At 42.8% G+C, this 19,399-nt stretch overlaps 1 protein-coding gene across 1 annotated transcript in view; it reads right to left on the bottom strand.

Annotated features, from left to right (window-relative positions):
* Positions 1 to 19,399, bottom strand: part of HECW1 (HECT, C2 and WW domain containing E3 ubiquitin protein ligase 1) — a gene marked incomplete at both ends in the record, with an annotated part of 181,265 nt that overhangs the window by 16,094 nt on the left and 145,772 nt on the right. Inside the window, one exon of the mRNA XM_082278039.1 lies at positions 16,495 to 16,647. Coding sequence (XP_082134165.1) covers positions 16,495 to 16,647 — 153 coding nt within the window. The remainder of the gene's footprint in view (positions 1 to 16,494; positions 16,648 to 19,399) is intronic.

The raw sequence follows: 19,399 nt of genomic DNA on the forward strand, positions 1-19,399 counted from the left end.
AGGTCCAGTGTCCATCATCTGAAACCTCCCAGTTTACCCTTTATGGTCCCTATCAATCCCCCGAGACCCTACCCCTCTAGATACCTCCCCCTTTGGAAATCCCCTAAACCTCGATGCCCCATTGGGGCATGTGATCCCTTTCCCTCCTCCCCTTGGGGCTATTGGCCCAAGGAAATGTCTATCCTCGTCCATATCCCTCCCTTAGAGATTTCTATTGGTCCCCAGTTAAGCCATCCCCATTGTAACACCTCCCTTTATAAGACGTTCCCTGGAGCTGCTCCAGGCCTGTCTCCTCGGAGTTCCCTCCAATAAACTTGGATTATACCGTGTGGGAAGCCTCCTTGCTACTTTTTATCCTCTCCCTCGTCGGGACTGCTGACAGCCGCTGTGCCTGGAGCTTCAGCTCCCCTGGGCAGAGCTGAGCTCCTGAGGAGCAGCTTTAAAGCCGAGAGCCTCCAGCTGCTCCTCACTCCTGTCGCACACCGCAGGGGCTAGCCTGGGCAGTGGTCAGTGGTGGTCATTGCGACACGTTTCTAAGAACAACAACCCCCAGCCTCACTACAAGTACACTCAAATAGTGCCCTGCCCATTAAAATCTAGGACTTGCGATGATAAACTCTTAAATTTTTCTTCCTATGATTTCTCCTATGACTTATTCTATATTTTCCCATCAAACCTGCTTTTAAATCAATCATCTCAGACAGAAAAACACAAAACTGGTGTGAGCCCAGGTGAGTTTGATTTTTGTAAAAACCCCCAACACCCAATCAGAACTTGCTTATTTGTAAAAAAGGAAAGGAAAAAAAAATCCAGCACCCGAAATGTGAGTACTCCAAGTCTGAACTGACTGATAATGCAGAAAAGTTTTATTGAATGAAAGCCGAGAAACATATCAAAAAGTGCAGAAACCATTCCTTCCACTTAACAGGAACCAGTGCAAAGACCTCTCCTGCACATGAATGACACATGAGTCTGATTGTAATAAAAGCGGCAAAGAATATCTGTTCAGTCAACTTCATGCTCATGGGACAGAACAAGTGCTTAGCATGTCAAATGGGGCACAAAATAGCCTGTTGTGGGCCCAATTAGCATTTACATCACCACAGGAGCTGCCTCCGGGTCCCCTGAATCTGAGAAAGGTACTTATGATATGCAGCTGACTGGCCACAGAAGAGTGATTATATTACCCCTTACAGCTGTTTCCACAGTAGCAACAAAAGGCAGCTGTTTGGTCTAGTTAGGGCCTGCTTCACTTCACTTGTGTTCCAGTGCAAGGCTTCCAGCAAAAAGCAAGGAAAGAGGGGGGAGCTGATACAATGAAAGCATAGTGGAAGCCAGACAGCTCAAATCCCAGAAATGCTGAACCTGTAATCCATCAGTTTTATAGCACCTTCAGGATCCATAATCAAGTCTGTTTGTCCTAAATAACGCGTGTCGGCTTTTTTTGGTTTTGTTCTTCACCCCCATACATCCCCATATGTTTTGAAAGTGAGCACTGAATGAAAATGCTGGGGGTGCTCCTCACCACAGTGCTCACCCCACAGCTACTCAACTGTGAGGAACTGGGCAGGCAGGAGCCACCTGGAATAAAGCTGAAAGTGAACCGCCAAAGAAAGATTTGGGAACACTGCTTAACCTAAGAAACTGCTTGAATGTGTGAAAAGCGTCCGTTTTCTCCTTGCTGCTTGTATCACTTCTGCCTGGCTTTGAGGGCATTCCTGCAAAGCTGACATGAAAGGGTCATGCAACTACACCAAGGTGTTTACAGCTACAGGCACACGTCACAGGGGCTGTTAATGGAGAGCTTATTTTGAATCAGTGCCTTGTGGCAGAACTGTATCAAACCATCCCAAACCATGGACAGCATTTCTGCGTGAAAGGTCCAAGCCTGACATGTCAGCCTAAGAACATGTGGGCAGAACTCTGGGCTGTGTGGTTCATCAGACTGGCTTCACACTTGCATCCCTCAGGGACACACCAGAGCTGGCTTGAACTGGGAGTCTGACTATGGTTCCACAGTTCCAGCCCTTGCAGTGGCACTCAGTTCCTAATCCCACCTTTCCCTTTTACCCTATGTCCTATTACCCCCAGTGTATTCCCAATGCGTTTTTTCATCCATGGTTTCCCTCACAAAACCATGCTTTTGCCAATTGTTTCCCCAAAAATCCCTTTCCAATGCCGAGTGGGGGATGAAAAGGGGGAGGGAAGAAATTAAACCCTCTCCTGCCTCAGTTTCCCCACAAAGCATGCTCAGAGAGTTCTGTCTCCCTTCTGTCAGCCCTAAGATGTTCCACAGAATCTGTCTGGACATTTAAAGACTCATGAGCGTGGCTTGTTTTGAAACTGTTCTTGTTATGTTTATCCAGTTGTTTTCATTCTCCTTTTATTAAAATAAAACGGGTGAGGTGTTGGGGTCCCTCCCCTGCCATGTAGCCCTGGCAGAGGGGCCCTGAGGGCCCAGACACGGGGTTTCCCTGCCCCTGCTCAGCCTCGTTCCCATTGGTTGGTTTGTGTTCCCCTGCGCGGGCAGAAGGACCCTTGGTCCCGTGACTGGAACAGTTCCTGGGCAGAGCCCCGGCCATGCGGCTGGAGAAATAAACATCTCTGAAACAGCTAGCAAGAATCTGTCTGTCCTATATATTTCCTTTCCACGGGACTCCTGGTTTGATATATGCATGTTGCAGTATCCCCACTGCAACACTCAGTAGCAAAAGTCCAGTAGTCACTGACTGGGATAAGTGAGATGAAATAATTAACAAAACATTGCCACTGCTGGTGCCTGTCAGTACAATGGATAAAAAAAGCTATGCTGCAGACCGTATTCTCTGGCAGCTCCGTATCACCCCAGAAGACACAGTGCTGTGTGGCCAAAGCATGTGAGCTCTCCAGCCCACAGACCCTTCTGCCCCTGCACAGAGCTTTGGTATCTCTGCAGAGACTCGCTATACTTGACTCTCTTCTGAGGAGTGGTGTAGGAGAAGGTTCTACTGGACAGGGCCTGGGACCAGAGACGACACTCCTCTGGTCCAGCATTGAAAAACAAGGACCATGGTAAGCCAATGGATACCTATCAACAGGAGGTATTTGCTGCCATTCTCAGAGAACAAATATACAATTTATCTGTGTGCGGGTCCATAGAGTTCATCTATGAAGCTATAGATGCCACTACACTCAGACAAGCACAGCAGTCCCACTTAAAATATATCAAAACGTAAAAAAAGGCAAGAAGAAACAAATTGCCCTCCTTAGAAAAGCCAGTTAAAACAAAGCCAGACTCTTGTGTGTATTTCTTCCTGAAGGATTTAGAGCACGGGTGAGATTTAGAGGTGGGTAAGACAGTCCTTTCAGAACAAAACAAGTTTTCTTGACAGAATAAGCAGCACAAAGGTAAATCCTACCTGGAGGGCACATACCTTCCTTAAGCCTGAATTACACTTATCTTTCCAAGGAAGTGTAAAATGCTTGATTGGTTTCTAGCAGAAAAGCTAGTTTGGGAGAGGTGGGGAATGCAGGGCCTTGCTCTGGCCTTTTCTTTCAACACCCTTCCCCTTTTGGAGACAATGATTGAGTCTGAGTAATGTGCTCCGGCAGAGAGGGGAAATGCAGGAGGGAGTTAATGAACAGGAAATGGTGGAACGAGAGACAGAATTAATGAGCAGTGGAGCTGCTCTGGTTTGACTGCCTATTGACACCGTTTGTCCACTCAAAAAGGACATTGTGTGCACCTGCTTTCTGGCTTTTAACAGCACTACTCTTTGACCCATTTGCAGGAATTTCCACTGTACCCAGCTAATTCCTTTTCCTTCTGGAGGCTTCAGGTACCCCTGAAACAGCCACAACAGCCTGTTGCAAAATACCAGGCTCATTCCCCTCAGTGGGACTCTCTGCATACTTAACTGCACATCTGTGTACTCAGAGACAAATCCATATGCTGTAGTAGCAACTAGGCAAGAAATTTTCCTCTGACTGCAGCTGAGTCACAGGAGATTTAATTTACTCTGGTCCTTATCATACAGCACCAGAGCAAGGCCGGACCCACAATGACCCTTTGGTAAAGGGCTCTCCCCATACTGGTTCAATGAATGGAGTGCTACTTTATATGACAGTTTTTCCTTGGATTCAGATGGATAATGATGTACTGTGAAAAGACTGTAATCTGTGTGTACAGAGGAAGAACCGCCTTTATCATTCTATTGGGAATGCTTTGGGAATGATGCCTTGTGGGCTAAACTGGCTATGGTATAAGAAACTTCAAATCCTAAAGAGAGGAAACACCTGATGAGATTAAAAAGATTGAAAATCCTGCAAACCTTATCTCACTCAAACACATCAACTGCATTTAAGTGCGCCCTTCTTGATGCAGTAGCTTGTGAAAAAATACTCAAAGTAGGGCTCAAGAGACATAAATATAGCATGGTTCATATCAAATTTGAAAATATAACCTTCCTTTCACAAGACTTGCTTTCATCTGTAAGGGAAATTTCTGTTGCACTGGTTTTAAAGCTCTTGACTTTTTAATCATGCAGATGAACTTTTTGCCACCTGAAAGACAAGTTGAACAAATGAGGCTATGCTGTGGTCCAGGGTTTCTGTCCTTGGCAGCTCTTCTGAGGGCAAACAATATTTGTCAGGTGGATGCAGCTGGAGAGCCTATTAGTCCTTTCACAGTGGGAGAGACTGGATCTAATCTCGATCGTTACTAGATACCAGGGAATCTAACAAGAGGAAAATATTTAGAAAGGCACAATCATGGGAAAAACTTCACTTTGAACCTGCATCTTATTAGACAACAGAGAATTCAGTCATGAAACACAGATTTGTAGGAAACCAGACATCATAGAATCAAGAGGTTGTGGTACAGCTTGTTTTAAAGGACAATTAAAACTGCCATTGTTATGAAGACACTGGTGAACAACCTGAAGGCCAGAAACTGCTGATTAAAGGAACTAAAAATCAATTCTTATAACCTAAAATTTTGTGATTTGCAACCTTTTGATATGAGGGGGGGACATAATGTGGAGGAAAATGTACTGAGTCCATGATTTCTGAATTTTGGTGTTATCACCAGCACTAGCACTTTATAAATTAAGAACTTCTTTTTTTAATGCAAGAAAGTTCTAAGAACACGTATTTTTCAAAAAGGGTTGACCAGAGAGATGGTTATACCAATTCTGCCTAGACTCATACATAATGAATTTTAAACAATACTGGCAGTGTGTCAGGCATATGCTCCAGAGGTCTGTGTCTAGATATTGGTAGTACACACCCTTGTGTTGGCTCAGCACAGGACATGACCAACATGTCCTACATGAGCTACACCTACAGAGAAATGATCTAGCAGCAGAGCAGGTCACCTCTACAAAACCTTATCAGTGGATCAAATCCACACCTCTATCTATCAGCCCTCATTAACAAATGCCTTTCTTTAATTTGGTGTGCACATTAACTCCTACCCACTCAAATGACAGAATATTTGAAGGGACTAATGGGATGACATGAAGCATTCTTTTGTCAGGAAGGTTGAGCCACGAAGGCTGGGAAAGCTCACACGTTCTCTTTATCTGACTTGCATGTGCAAACTCTGCAGACTCCTCTTTGCCACCGTGCCATTTGGCCTCGTGGCAAATGTGCTCTTCGTATCTGCAGGCTCTGAGGTGGACGCTGTGGCATTCCAGCACCTTGCCTCTTCAGTTCAGGAATCTGATGACCTCATGTGTCATTAATATGAAAGGAATGGCTCTTAACGAAGGCTGGAGGCAGAAGTTCATGAAGTCTCAGCACATTAAAGAGAAAAGGTAAAATAATTTCTAAATTAGTCACAGAGGAGAATTCCAATATAAGAAGTAACAAGAGTACTGTTGGCTCATTTTCTTTTCTTATATCCATTTCTAATATGCAGAATCCTTAGAGAGACCAAGGCACAATGTTGTGTCACCTCTGCATGGCACCTTCCAATGCTGCTCTGACTCTGATATCTAACCACACTGGCATCCATGTGAGAACTTAACTCTAGATCCCTACACATCTCTTTTGAAGGAATGGTAATGACTCACCCAAACAGGTTTTGGTTTTACCTCCTGTGCATTATGTTCTAAATACTGAAATGGACCTTATCTCATATGTGGTCAAAATTAATTCCAGGTTTTCAGACAGTTACTTAGTTTTTAAGGGGAAACCCCATACTTCCTCACTTTGAAACCATAGAAAATTCTGTCAGGTAAGCCTCATTTTCAATCAATTTTTCAATTAAAATTTAAAGAAAACATTTAGGAGTACTGACATGGAGCAAGTGTGTGTGCAGATGTCCAGCCTGGAAACTGATGAACTTTAAATAGTTACGAGTCTATAGGGATTGATCCCTGCTGCCCCAGCAAATGTGACCGGGATTTAATAGAGGATACGTTCTACTCAGAGCCAAGGCATTTCATTCAGACATCAAAAGATCAAGGAGCATATTCCATGAGCCTCTCTTTGATAATCCTGTCTGCTTATTTTGCCTTTTTAGGAGTTTTAATGATATTTTCAAGGAAATTTGTTACACTCATTTAAGAAAGCACTAGTCTCTCTTAAGCAGCCCCAGTTGTAAAGTGGAACAGTCCAGCAGGCCTGCTTGTGCATTGTCATAAAGTATAAAGAGAGTGCTCAGAGAGGGTGGGAAATACAGATACATCACTCAAGAACTGAAATTAAGAAAAAAAAAAGGGTGAAAAATGATTTTCAGAAAGAAAAGCAACTTGGTACAAATAAATTTCCTTTACATTTCAAATCCTGAACAGGTAATTTTCTTCAGGTGAAAATAAGCCTTTCTTAAGGTATTTTTACTTTTGCTGGGCACTGGAGCTTCATATGATGAGTAACTTTTATGTGAGCCAATCTCTCGGTTTATTGTTGTTTTGTGCATACATTTCTGCTGCAAAAGACCAGTACAATACTGGCACTTCAGTAAGTGATTGTCCTACTTTTATTTTCTGGATCTATCTGCAAGTGGAACACATTTCTGTTTCTCAGTACCAAGGAATAACCACAACAAAAAGAACTATTGCTTACATGTGATGGAAATGTGAACTGTCCATGTCCTTCTAAATCTCTAGAACTCATGCATCCCAAATTAGCAACTAAACCTCAAACCATTCCAGAAGCCTAATTTAATTTACCAGCAACTAAGAAAAACAAAGAGATAATCCAAACCCACTGCTTCTTTATTTAACCTAATCAGATCCTTCAAGTCTTTTCCTTGTCACTAACCTAGCTATGTGTTCACCCAAAATGTCTTTTCATCTTCCTTATATCCTGGCTACATCCACCACAAAAGAACTGCCAGGAAAGGTTAAACGACTAATTGTGTCACAGAGAAGAAAGCATGAATTATGGCAAAAGCTGCAGGCTATTCTGCTTTATCCAGAAGAATGAGAGGCAAAGATAATGTAGATAAGGGATTCATAAAATCCCCTTGGGTTTCTCTTCAACACAATCTATCAAATGGTTACTTTCCTCCACACAGTAGCTCCAGGTAAATGCTCACACAGAAAAAGGGTTACAGCTGCATTTGCTCAGCATTGCAGCCAAGTCAGGAAGCCCCATGCTGAAGTGGCTGGCACTGGCTTCTTGCACATCAGCTGAACTGTGCCAGAAGTTCTTACTGCAGGTACAGAACTAAGCTAATCCAGCTCTGGGTATTCCTCTGCATGGGGCCACTGCAGGCACGCCAGCCTCTGTGTCACGGGCTGTCTGAGCACCAGAGACTTCACGGACTGGAAATGGAGAGCTGACTTCCAGGTCTGCCTTTAAACTAATCAGGAGATTAAAAAATGAACATGGTCTCTCTCTGTAATAAGAAATCCATGCTAGGTATCATTTCCCCAGTAACACTGCATGAGTGCAGGGGTTTGGAAGGGGAGATGAGGAGTGTGGCGAGTGCTGAAGTGGCCATCACTGCTTGCAGAGCCATCTCTCAGCTTCATGGACTATAATGTACAGTCATCCTCCTCTGGGAGAAGCCTGCCAGAACATGGCAGCACAAGCATGACTAACCTCCATCAGAAACCAGGCTGCCTGCAGGCTTTAGCTCCTCTTGCTGGTACAAAGGATAAGACACACTGGCCTGGGAGATTCTTGGCAAACACTTCTCTGCCCAGCAACTACAAAGGAGATACAGACTGAGGTATGAACTACTGGCTAGCAGACAACAAACCTCTACATTTTGTGATTCTCAGATCCTAGACACTACTGCTGATTGACAAATCTCAAAGCAGGGAGATCAGCTTACAGAGGAGACCAGCACTAATATTTCATTTGAAAACTGACAAAACTTAAGAACAAAAGTAAAACAACTTAATCTGAAGTTATCCAGAAAACAAGTGCTAGAGACAGCAGTGGAATCACAGTCCTCTGAGTCCCTGTTCCATTTTAGTGGTTTAGTCTATTTAACATTTTTTTACTTTCTCACCTTCTATAAAAAAATATGTAAATTTGTCAATCAGTCATCTCCAGTTTATCATCAGTTCAGTCTGATGCTTATGTGTTGTTTTATTTCAAACAAGCAAAAGAACATTTTCATCAGGAGACTTTGATTTATTTCTCAGTCAAAGATTTTGGAAAAGTTGTTGGTGGGCACTTTGCAAATTTATGAATTGGTGAAGTTTCAAACATTGCATGACTTATGTTTGCTTTCCATAGCTTTGCCAAGTGTTGAAACAAACTAGTCCAGCTACAGGGAAAAATCCACAGATTTAGTCATCTGCCAGACAAGAGGGTCATAAAAACACAGGCTGAATGACTGCACATTTTCCTTCAATGGCTAACTACAAACACTGCAGCCACAATAACTGACTTATTCTCGGTCAGAGGAGGCACATCCTTTCCAGCCTGTCTGGGGTATTTAAACATGAGCAAGACTGCTCATCTAAAGTCCTGGTAAGCACCCAGGAATGTTTACCCCATGGTATGAGGGTTGATGCAGATATCCTTGAGCTAACTGCAAACAGGTCACGGGCAGTGCAGAGCCCTCTGGACTTACCACCCCTGTCCAGAAGCCACACACTTGGGTTTGCATTGTGCTGCAACTCAGCTAATGATCCCTGTCTCTCAGGATGAGGATCCTCAACTGAGTAAAGTCAGCAATCTGTGTGTTGATATTCAGACATGCTATTAATTGCTTGGCAGTCTATTTTAGGTCTTGTTTTGCAAATCATTGAATACCTCCAACTTTTATTAATACCACTGCAAACTGGTCACTCTGATCCTCTTCTGGGAACATGCAGAATAGCAGAACCTTTGCATTTGTGTTCTGAAGTCTAAGAAAATTTTTTTCTTTACAAATCTTTCCAACACAATTAAATAATTCCAATTTCCAGTCTGTCATTTTCTAGAATGGAAGTCATAAGCCAGAGTGTAAAAAGCTTCCTTCAATGAGCCACAAGATACTGAACATACAGTTCTATATTCTTGCTATTACATGAACTTTTTCTCATAGAGGGTGGACAGGTTAAGACTTTTCTCATCCTCCGTAAGTTTATTGAGATTTTGAAAAATACTGCTATTTCAAGTTGGTGCAAACTGACAAATTACCTTCCTTCCTTTAAAAACACGTATCAGATCAAATTAAATCTATAATATTCCCTTTTTCTGGAATTTAATGTAACACCAAGGTAACATACTGAAACTAAGAATAATTTTCAATGGACAAATGAAACTTCTAACTTTCAAAACATCACAGGGAGAGGCCTATAGAAAGAGAAATGCCTTTGCTACTCAAAAATACCCAAAATTAATTTGGGTGATTTACTGAAAACAATATTGCTCTACAAGCAGTCTTTCTTTTGATGTCTGAATCATGTTACTAACAAAAAACGGTTACCTTGGGAATTTCTACACCTGCTCTAGCTGAATTTTCTTTACCTTACCGAAGTCTCAGTAAAATGTGGTGAGAAATAAGGAGGGGAATGATGACTGAGCAATACTTCATAGTGACAGCTCAGCCTTGCCATTCCAGCGTGGCTGGAACAAGAGATATGACAACATTCATCACTCCCTGGGGCCTTTTTGCCACTACCAATACACACATGATCACTGCCCATCCTGCTGCTTCCCTGCAGGCCCACATGCTTGGGGACAGCGTGGATTTTACCATTTTCTCCTCTGCCACATGCAAGGTGCAGACACTACAGAGATTTTCGTGTGAAGCCTCCCATCCCTGAGCAAATTTAATCTGCAATGTTGCAAAAGACTAAATGGCCCTAAGCATGGGTAAAAACTACAAGTATGACTTTTGTAAACACAGAACAAAACAGAACACCCGCCTTTCCCTCAAACCAAACTCTAATTTGGAAGCAGCACTAGAGAGACTACGAGATTCAGAGAAGGGAAAGGGGTAGAGACTGTAAGAGGCATCTCTTCTTTCAAAGCAATGCCATTCAGATCCTCAAAAGAGCTTGGGAGAAAATTCTCTAGTAAGAGACAAAGTCAAGAATAAGGTAAATATAAAGCAGAACCTTTTTTAAAAGAAAAAATGGTTGCTGTACAAGCTCAGTTAGGAAGAATGTTTTTTTTCTCCTTCAGTTTTGGTTTGCCTTTAATCTTCCAATTCCTCATGACCCTTAATAAATAATTAACCAGCTGTTGAGGCAGGCTCTATGTGATATAGTCATATATCAAACTTAATAGGAAAATCAAAGTTTACTTAAGTACAGGAGGCACTGAGAGAGATCACAGTACAGCAGCAAGAAGGCATTTCAGTAACATACCCTTTTCACACAGTGAAAAGGTCTTATAAATTATTTCAGCTGCACATTTATTTTAATATCATTCTTGTCCAGAAGATTTACAATAGTGCTTGAAAATTTCTCATGCAAACATAATTTATTTAAAATAAGATATTGCTAGTAAATAAAATTTATAGTTGTATTGGGTTGACCCTGAGTTGATGGACAGTCTTTAAGACCAATTACGCTTCTCACAATTTACATATTTAAACTGCACAGAAAGGCGGGACTTCCCCTTTTTGTCTGCGCTCGCCTGCTGGAAGGTGGGGGGGGGGGCTCCGAGCCTCCCGGCCCCGCTGGGCCGGGCCGGGGCCACTGCCCCTTTCCCCCTTTCCCAACACTGTGGCACGGTCCCTGGGTGGCTGGGGGGGACTGCCTCAGAGCCACAGGCAGCTAAAACCAGCCATGGACTGCTCACAGCTCAAACCAGCCATGGACTGCTCACAGCTAAACCCATCCAGCGCGGCTTCTGGGGACCGGCGGGTCCCTCTCCTCTCCATGCGGAGCCGGCGGAGTCAACGGGAGCCGGCAGAGCCTCCTGTCTGCAGCCAGCACACTTCGTGCTGAACTGAAGAAGACACCACGCAGCCAGCAGCACAAAGGGAGCGAGGCTTTCCCCACCGTAAAGGCTGAACAAAAACACCCTTCAGCATGGCGGCGTCAGAGTCAGAGAGAAAGAGAAGTGAGTCCCGTGGGACGGAGCTGGAAATGGCGGCGGGAGAAAAGAGGGCGGTGCCGCGATTCTGGCGCGCAGCTTAAAAGAAACCTTCTTGCATGCCGTGGTAAGAAACTGTAATACTACAAACTGTTTGTCTCTTTAATCCATTTGAAGAACATGGGGGGATGGAGAATCCTCGTGTGGCCTGTGAAGATCGTGAAGAATGCCTATGCCAGGCTATATAGTAGTAAGAGGCTGCTAGAGACTTGTGGCGAAGAAAAAACCTTTGTGTGCAGGCCAAAAGAACTTATCCTTAAAAAGATGAATAACCCCATGTGATGGCCCATGTTTTGCAGTGTGAAGGAACTGTGAGATTTTTCATGGGAGAGATGTTCTACACACAGCAGATTGTTTGTTTCCGGGCGGATCTGCTGTTAGTGGCAGTTTGGGAACCACGTGCAACTGAAGGAAAAACCCTTTTTTCCCTTAAGCATAAGAGAGAGACTTTTCAAGAACCGGAACACTGACTAACATCCCATGTTCTGTTACCCTTGTGTGAGCTGGGTAAAAAGAGAGAAGTGCTGGAAGGGGGGGGGGGGGATTTGCTTTAATTTTGTTTTGTTATTTTCTCTTTACTTGTAATTCTATTAGTAATAAAACTCTTCCATTGTACTGCAACTGTTTAAGGTTTGTGCCTGCTTTGCTTTTCTCCTGATTCTTATCTCACGGAAGGAAAATAAGTAAGTAATGAATATTTTGAACCAAAACCACTACACTTAATTGGTGTTTCCGCCCGGTTTCGAACTCAACCCGCTACAATAGTGTAACATAACATTAAATGCTTTGGTTTTCTATGGTGCCTTTCATCTGAGAATTTCAGAGCAGTTCAGAGCAGTACTGTACATCAAATGGAGTTCAAGTTGATTACATACTAGGAAATCTCTTCAGATGGAAACTGAGGCAAAGAGGCAGTCATCTCATTTCAAAAACAACTGGATATAGATTGATGCCTCACTCCAGGGTGCTTTATCTGATTTTTAAGAGGATGATTTTTCAGTGTTTAGCATAAACAGGCCCTTTCAAGACAACTGCAAAATTGGTCTTCTAAATTCATTCCTCCCCCAAATGTAGACCCACACAAGTGGCCCTTCTGAGCCCAAAACCAAACTCAGTGTTTCTGACTCCCTGACTAAACAGGTATTGGGCCATACATAGGTTGCCTGCCACAACAGTTGAAAAGTTAGAGAGGTTAATGAGTAATTCAGACCACATATTCCCAAGAGCTCCTTTCAGTCAGTGGAGAGGAGTAATGGCTGTTTGCAGACCTTCTGCTTAGATGCTGTGACTACATTTCTCCACTGTTTCTATAAAGAGCCACAGAGTGTGCCTAAATCCATCCCATGAGCTGGTCAGCATCTGAATACAACCCATTAGGTCATGAGGCAATTTGTCACTTACTTTAAAAACACTTTAACTGAAATAAGTCAATCTCTTTGTAGAAGGATTAAAGGAGCTTTGTTTCCTATAGATCTGCCTCTGATGGCCCTACATTACCACACTGCAATAGCTCCCAGTTCCTCCTATGTATTTCTGCTAGCACTTGCCAGACTTTGGAGTATCTCCAGTTCTCCCCTCTGTCTCCCATCCCCAAGCTACTGAGCAAGAGGATGTGGCTTGTTTGCAGCCTGTGCCTGTGATGGAGCTGTCAGCTCACTCACGCTGCCTGGCCAGCTGAGAGGACAGACAGAACAGATCTGTGCTGAGCTCTCCAGACCAACTCACGGAGCCACTCTTCTGCAGATCTGTCCTTTACCCAGACCCAGGTTTCACAAACCTTTTAGGAAATTAGTATCTTCAAGATGTTTACCTTCCCGTCAGACAGGTCTCAAACTGATTAGGAATCTGTCTGATGGATAGGTAGGGCAATTGCACAAGACACAACTCCTAAGGAAATTGGGGTAAGAAAACCAACTAAACTCTCTTAAGGAGAAAAGACAGCTGAGGTTGCAACATTCTCGGTTCTCCTTGGGTTTACTTAAACAAAAAAAGGGAAAAAAACCCACCCTGCATTCTCTGGCACACTACAGATAGTGCTGGTTATACGGTTTCTCATTTACACGAAATAAATAAAAGGGACACTCAGAAGTTGGCTGGGATTATGCCCCCACAGCACCGTGCAGGCAAAGCTGCTTCTGCCCACGTGCCAACACTTGCCAGAGCATGTAAGAGCAACCCCTGAAGAAATCAGCCCTGATGGGAGACAGCATGTATTTGCTCAGCTCAACCTTGCAGTGACCATGTCAGCTGGCTTGGAGCACTGGGAAAGCAAGTTCTTGTCTGCATGAAGAGTGGGTGCACCAGGCTTCCATCTGCCTGCAGAATGAGATGCAGAAATACATCCAAGTCTTCTGTCTGACTCTGCTCAGTGGCACAGACTAGAATATGAGGAGGGGTATTGGAGGGAAGAAAGAAAAGTGAACTATTGGAAATGAATGAAGAAAGTCCTGCCCCAAAGCAGTTCTAAAGCATTAAGTTAAGTATTAAGCATTAAGTTCATTAGGACAATGTGGCCAGGAATAAATCTACAGCTTCTGGGCATTGGGTCTGACTATATCATCACGTCTGTGGTCTTCAGTAGGATTTTGTGCAAAAATACTGTACTCACAGGTCTTCAACTTTCTAACAAGGTTCTGCTAAATAAGTGCATTAATTTTCATGTAAAGAAAAACAAACAAAACATGACAGGGCTTCTCTGAGATGGATACAGAATGCTGAGTATGATTAGCAAGCTGTAAATACCTCTGAGATAACTGTAGCACTGGGGTACTACTCCCTGGCTGCATAAATGTCACAGCAAGGTCCACAAATGCCTAACTATTACAAAAACCCATGCTGTCACTGATTTACAGTGAAAACATAGAAAAAAGATGTTTCAAGTTAAGATCCCTCAGATCTCCAAATGAATGTCTGTGAATGATTTTTTCTGTCTAGGCCATTTGGCCTTTTATGTAGAGACTGGGCTTGTTTTCACATTTCTTTCTTTGGTTCCACATTTTGCCTACTTATGTGGAAAAGGGTGAACTACCTCAAATGGGAATGTATTTCAGAAGATGTTTTCAAATATCTAGGCAAAAAGCTAGACACGTTTACCTAGATCAGATAGAGTGGCTCACTACTGGCACGGATTAAAAGCAGCTTTTCTGGCTGTGAGCTTCTGGTACAACCTGTAGCATGCAGATAACAATATGTATCATCAAACTTCTTTGATCTAGAGAGTTGTAACTGTCCTTTCAGATACAGGGGGATTTAAAATATTTTAACTTTAAAAATGTGTGATATCTTATATTTTGTGTGTTCAGCATGCACATATGTTAACTGAAGGAAAAAGTCTTATTCAATGGAAGCTTGGAGGAAAGGTGTTAAATCTCAGTTTCTCCATAAATGAGAAATATTTTCCAGTCATTATGTCTCTTTCTTAACTTGGCATACATACAACTAGTCTGTGCTTTGATGTGCTCATTTTGGACTCAGAATGCTGTTTGTACAAAGAGGAAAGCATGAAATAAGCCACTAAAAGGGGCAGAACAGTAACTTTTAGGCTGGGGAAAAAGAGCAGCATATTTCTCAATTCTGCCAATATGAATGAAACTTCAAATCTTTGCATTTTGTTGTATTTATCTCAAATTTACCACTGTTGACTTAAGAAAGCAAAAATGTAAAATAATTTTGAGCTCATTTTTTTGCCAGCCGTGTTTCTTAACATAGCTGTGTCTGGAGAGGTCTTGCAGAAGTACTATAGAGAAAAACATGCCATGGGTAGATTTCACATAAATAACAAGCCCCACAGCACCAAAAAGCATACAGCTGAAGAAATCTGCAAATCTAACCCAGTTGTGGTTGTGTGGTTTTCATGACTGACATCAGACTTCAAGTTTTGAAAAGACTATGAATATAAATTATCTGTGACCCTGGAACTCTCAAACTGATTCATCTGTCTATGTTAGCTGGTGCTTCATAACAGATTGGAGAACAGGAAAGTAAAATTTATTTCCGGCATGTTACAGGGAGGAGGCTCTGTCGGAATCTTATCAACAAGTAAATCTGAGAAACAGAAGTTTCAGCATTGACTTTGAGGAGAATGAAGAAAGCCTGGAAACATCAGAAAAGCCCATTCCTCAGGAACAAATAATGACAAGGCAGTTAGTACACTCTCCTCACAGAAGTTAGCTTGTAAAGCATTAATGGGAGAAACTCTGAGTTTCAAGAAGGTTGGTCCAAATTCAATCTTCACTGGCTGCACAGACTTCTGAACACAGGACTCTGGGGTTACACATGAATAGCTGACATCAGTCACACAGCATAAAAACATTTAGAATGTCTAGATATCTACAAGCCAATCATGAAACCTATCAGGCTAATTAAAAACTGCCGGTCTCAGGCAATTATTTCCATAACAGGTACAAGAAGTATTTCCAAGCACTGACTGGATTGTTCATCTTTCCCTAGGGTCCTGCAATCTCGCCCTATTTACAATACTGCATGTGCAAACCTCTTCATTCATAGCATTTATTTCCTTCTGCAGGCCAAGAGACCCAATTTATCTTTCTTAAAAATAAGAAAACAAAAATGTCCAAAGGCTAAATAACATTCTGCATGCAAGAAGCTGGATTGATACGTGTAGTTGGAGAAATATCCTAAGTGTCTAACTGCTGCTGTTTTCTGAGTTAAATGCTAATCACTACAGAAACCATATTAGGTGTCTTTCTGTGCTTCTATATGCCCAGGATACCTTCAAAAACCTCCCTCTTTCATGTTGAAATCTCTCAAGGCACAGAAGGACAAAATGAAGGGATCAAACTCAGCATATATGTTTTGCAGTAGAATTTATCATGTAAGAAAATTGCAACTCTTTGTATTTATGTTTAGCCCCTCTCTTCCTTTTCACAACCTTCTTCCCCACCTCTTCCCAGAATTAGCAATATTTGTATGTACTCTAAACTGGCAGCTTTTGTTTTGCTTTTCCATTTTTTTTATTGCTCTGAAACAATTGTTCAGTTCTGCATAAAATTTTCTTACCATTCCAGGTGATTTTCAACAAAGGCAGACATGGGGCTGATCTGTACAGTGTAAGTGTCGTTGGCTGAATACTCAAACAGCCCATAATAGGGATTGAAGAGCTCCTGAGACAGAAGGAAAAAGAATTCTCGGGAGGGGCCACTGTAGTCCAGCCTGGAGAGAAAAACATAGAAAAGATAAAATGAGGCTCCTTACCATTTGAGCGGATTTCCCAGGTTTGCCTACACTGGCTGCTGTCTTAACACAGTGGCCTGTGCAGTCAAGTGTTTCTAACATGATTTATCTCTCCTCTCAAAACTTGATTCTGAGACCTGAACAAGTTGCGATGCCAAAACATCACCAGTATGCAGGTTGATGTGGGAGGAACCATAACTGGGATACATCCCTTAAGTAGTTTATTTTCCTTTGTTCCAGAAGTTTAGCAAACCAGAGGTACAAGGCTCAGCCTTGCCTCAGCTGGCTGGCTGGCAGACGGGTAGCTTTTTAGTGAGTGGGTTTGAAATGCCTGTGAACACTTGGGTTCACAGACCAGACAGCCTCATCTAAAGCAGAAATTGCTCTGACTCTCCTACACTGAGATGTACCAAATTCTAGCCCCAAGGATGCTTTCTTAGCTATAGGTATAACCTAAAGGTTTATGCTGAACTGTGGAGTATGCCCAGCCCCTGCCCTAGAGGGATGCCTGCTGAGATAAGGAGATTACTTAACCTCCCAGCAGGACTCCCCTGGAAAGGCAGCCACTTTTCAGCTACAGTGAGAAGAAGACAGACCCAGAATCCTCTGGGAGACCCTATGCAGATAGTTTGTAACCCACTGGCCTTTACCCTCTGACATCCATCCCCTGTATCCCTATAAAAGCTAGCCCTCTACCCCTGTGAGGGCAGAGAGAGCTCATCTCTGGCCTCCCCTTCGCTGGAGTACGGACTAATAAAGCTACCCAGTGCGGAACAGCTATACGGGTCTCTTGTCTCTCTCCTCCTGGTCTGGCCTGGAGGCTGCCCTGCAGAGCTGAGCTGAAATCACGAGCTACAATCACTAAAGAGCTGACAGCCTCTGCATGGGCACTCTGGCTACAGCTGAGGGAAGACACCGGGACCCAGGAAGATGCTTCCTCACAGGACCATCTCTACGGACTGGTCACAGCTTCCTGGGTCAGAGCTACTGACCCCTAACCAGGTGCATCACTGAACAAGACCAAATCCCAGCAGAACTGTGTCTCTTAAGACAGAATGATGATTCCTTGCTTGTTCAATTCAAGCCCTTCTACTTTTCTGGTATTTTCATGTGGTACACCTTAAGCTGTGCTTTGCTGTTGTACAAATTTGCTCTGTAGAGAGCCTCTTTTTTTCCCTTTAATTTTTTAAACTCAACTTGGAAAAAAAAAAGGAAAACGAGACCAAAAATTTTCCCTGAATGCATGAAATGAAAGGTGTGGTGGATTTATTAAAAACAGATCATTCTCTAATAATGATAGATAGGTTTTTCAATCTAAAATAAACCTACATGTAGCAATATGAAGAAATGATCTGTAGGCATATATCACATGTGCCAAAAGATTTTCTGAGGTGGACACCTTCTACTTCCTTCTACTTAACAAATGTAAAGTAGGTGGAAAGCTCTGCAACGGAATCAGAATGCCCTGTACTATGAAGTTATAGAAGCATAAGTGAAAGGGGCTGAATGATTGATTTGTGCAACTAGAAAGATGACACAGGGCAGATGGACCCATCCTCCTGTGCTTTATGTCAGAAGATTCAGTACTTCTCTCTTTGAGGGGCTTTAGCTCTAGGATCATGAGATGACACTAAAGCCACACCTACAAAAGAGGACGGTAACAAGCCCAACGTGACCCACTAGTGCCTGCCATGGGACAGGTCTGGTTCTGTGGACATCAAAGTACTGGGTTAAGCCTGATAATGGCTGGAGTAAAGAACTACAAACATGTGTCTGATTCAAAATCCTCCAAGGGAAGAGACTAGCTATTGATTTCTGGGCAACACACTAACTCATCATAAAGCCTCTATAGTTCATTTTCAATGTCATTTTTCTTTGAAACGTGGGAAACTCTGCCCATACAGCATCACGTGGCCATACAGCATCAACTCTTCACTAGGGAACTGGCATCTTGGAGTCCCTGCAGCAGAATGTATACTAGCATTAAGCAGCAGAAACCCTGGAGGTATGTATCTTCAGATGTAAATGAATCAGTGAAGAATGAATGAATTTGCACATCAAATTGGTTTGTAATTTCTCTTGAGGACAGCATGCCACGCAGAAAACAATACGACTTTGCCCAGTATTAGCATTCCAGAATGCTATTCCAAAAACACAAACTGCAGAGTGCTACATGTTTATGCTTCACTTGCAAGCCAGAGGCAAAACCAGCTGTGAAAGATGACCTCTGTTACACAATATTAAATCCATAGAGAATAAGAAGTAAGAGTGAAAAACCCGCTGATACTGAGGTCACCGAGTGACTCTTTGAGATTGGCAACTTCTGTTTTCCACAGGACGTAACCTGTCCTGACACAAGTTCAGCCTGGCAGAAGCCCTTCATTTGCCATGACATCTCAGAGCTGAGAGTGTCAGCAGTCGCTGGACACGCTGAGAGTTGCCTCAGGTACTGTCTGGTACCTTTGGAACTGAAATCCTACCCATGTGGTTTTTGAAAACAAGAAATTTTACATGCAAAGCTACTGAAATACAATTTCAGGCCTTTGTAATATGGCACACTGGAAACATGCACATAATGGTCTTTCCATTATAAAAGTGTGTGGATCAAGTCTCAATTACAATCAATCTCTTGAGGTGAGCCAGGGTGGCTTTGAAAGGTTGTGTTTACATCTGAAAACAAAAGGTCAGGGGCTGGCTTTCATCATACAAGAATGGCTCATGGATTGTAAGA

Source organism: Coloeus monedula (genome assembly GCF_965178545.1).
Source record: "Coloeus monedula genome assembly, chromosome: 1".
Taxonomy (NCBI): Eukaryota; Metazoa; Chordata; class Aves; order Passeriformes; family Corvidae; genus Coloeus; species Coloeus monedula.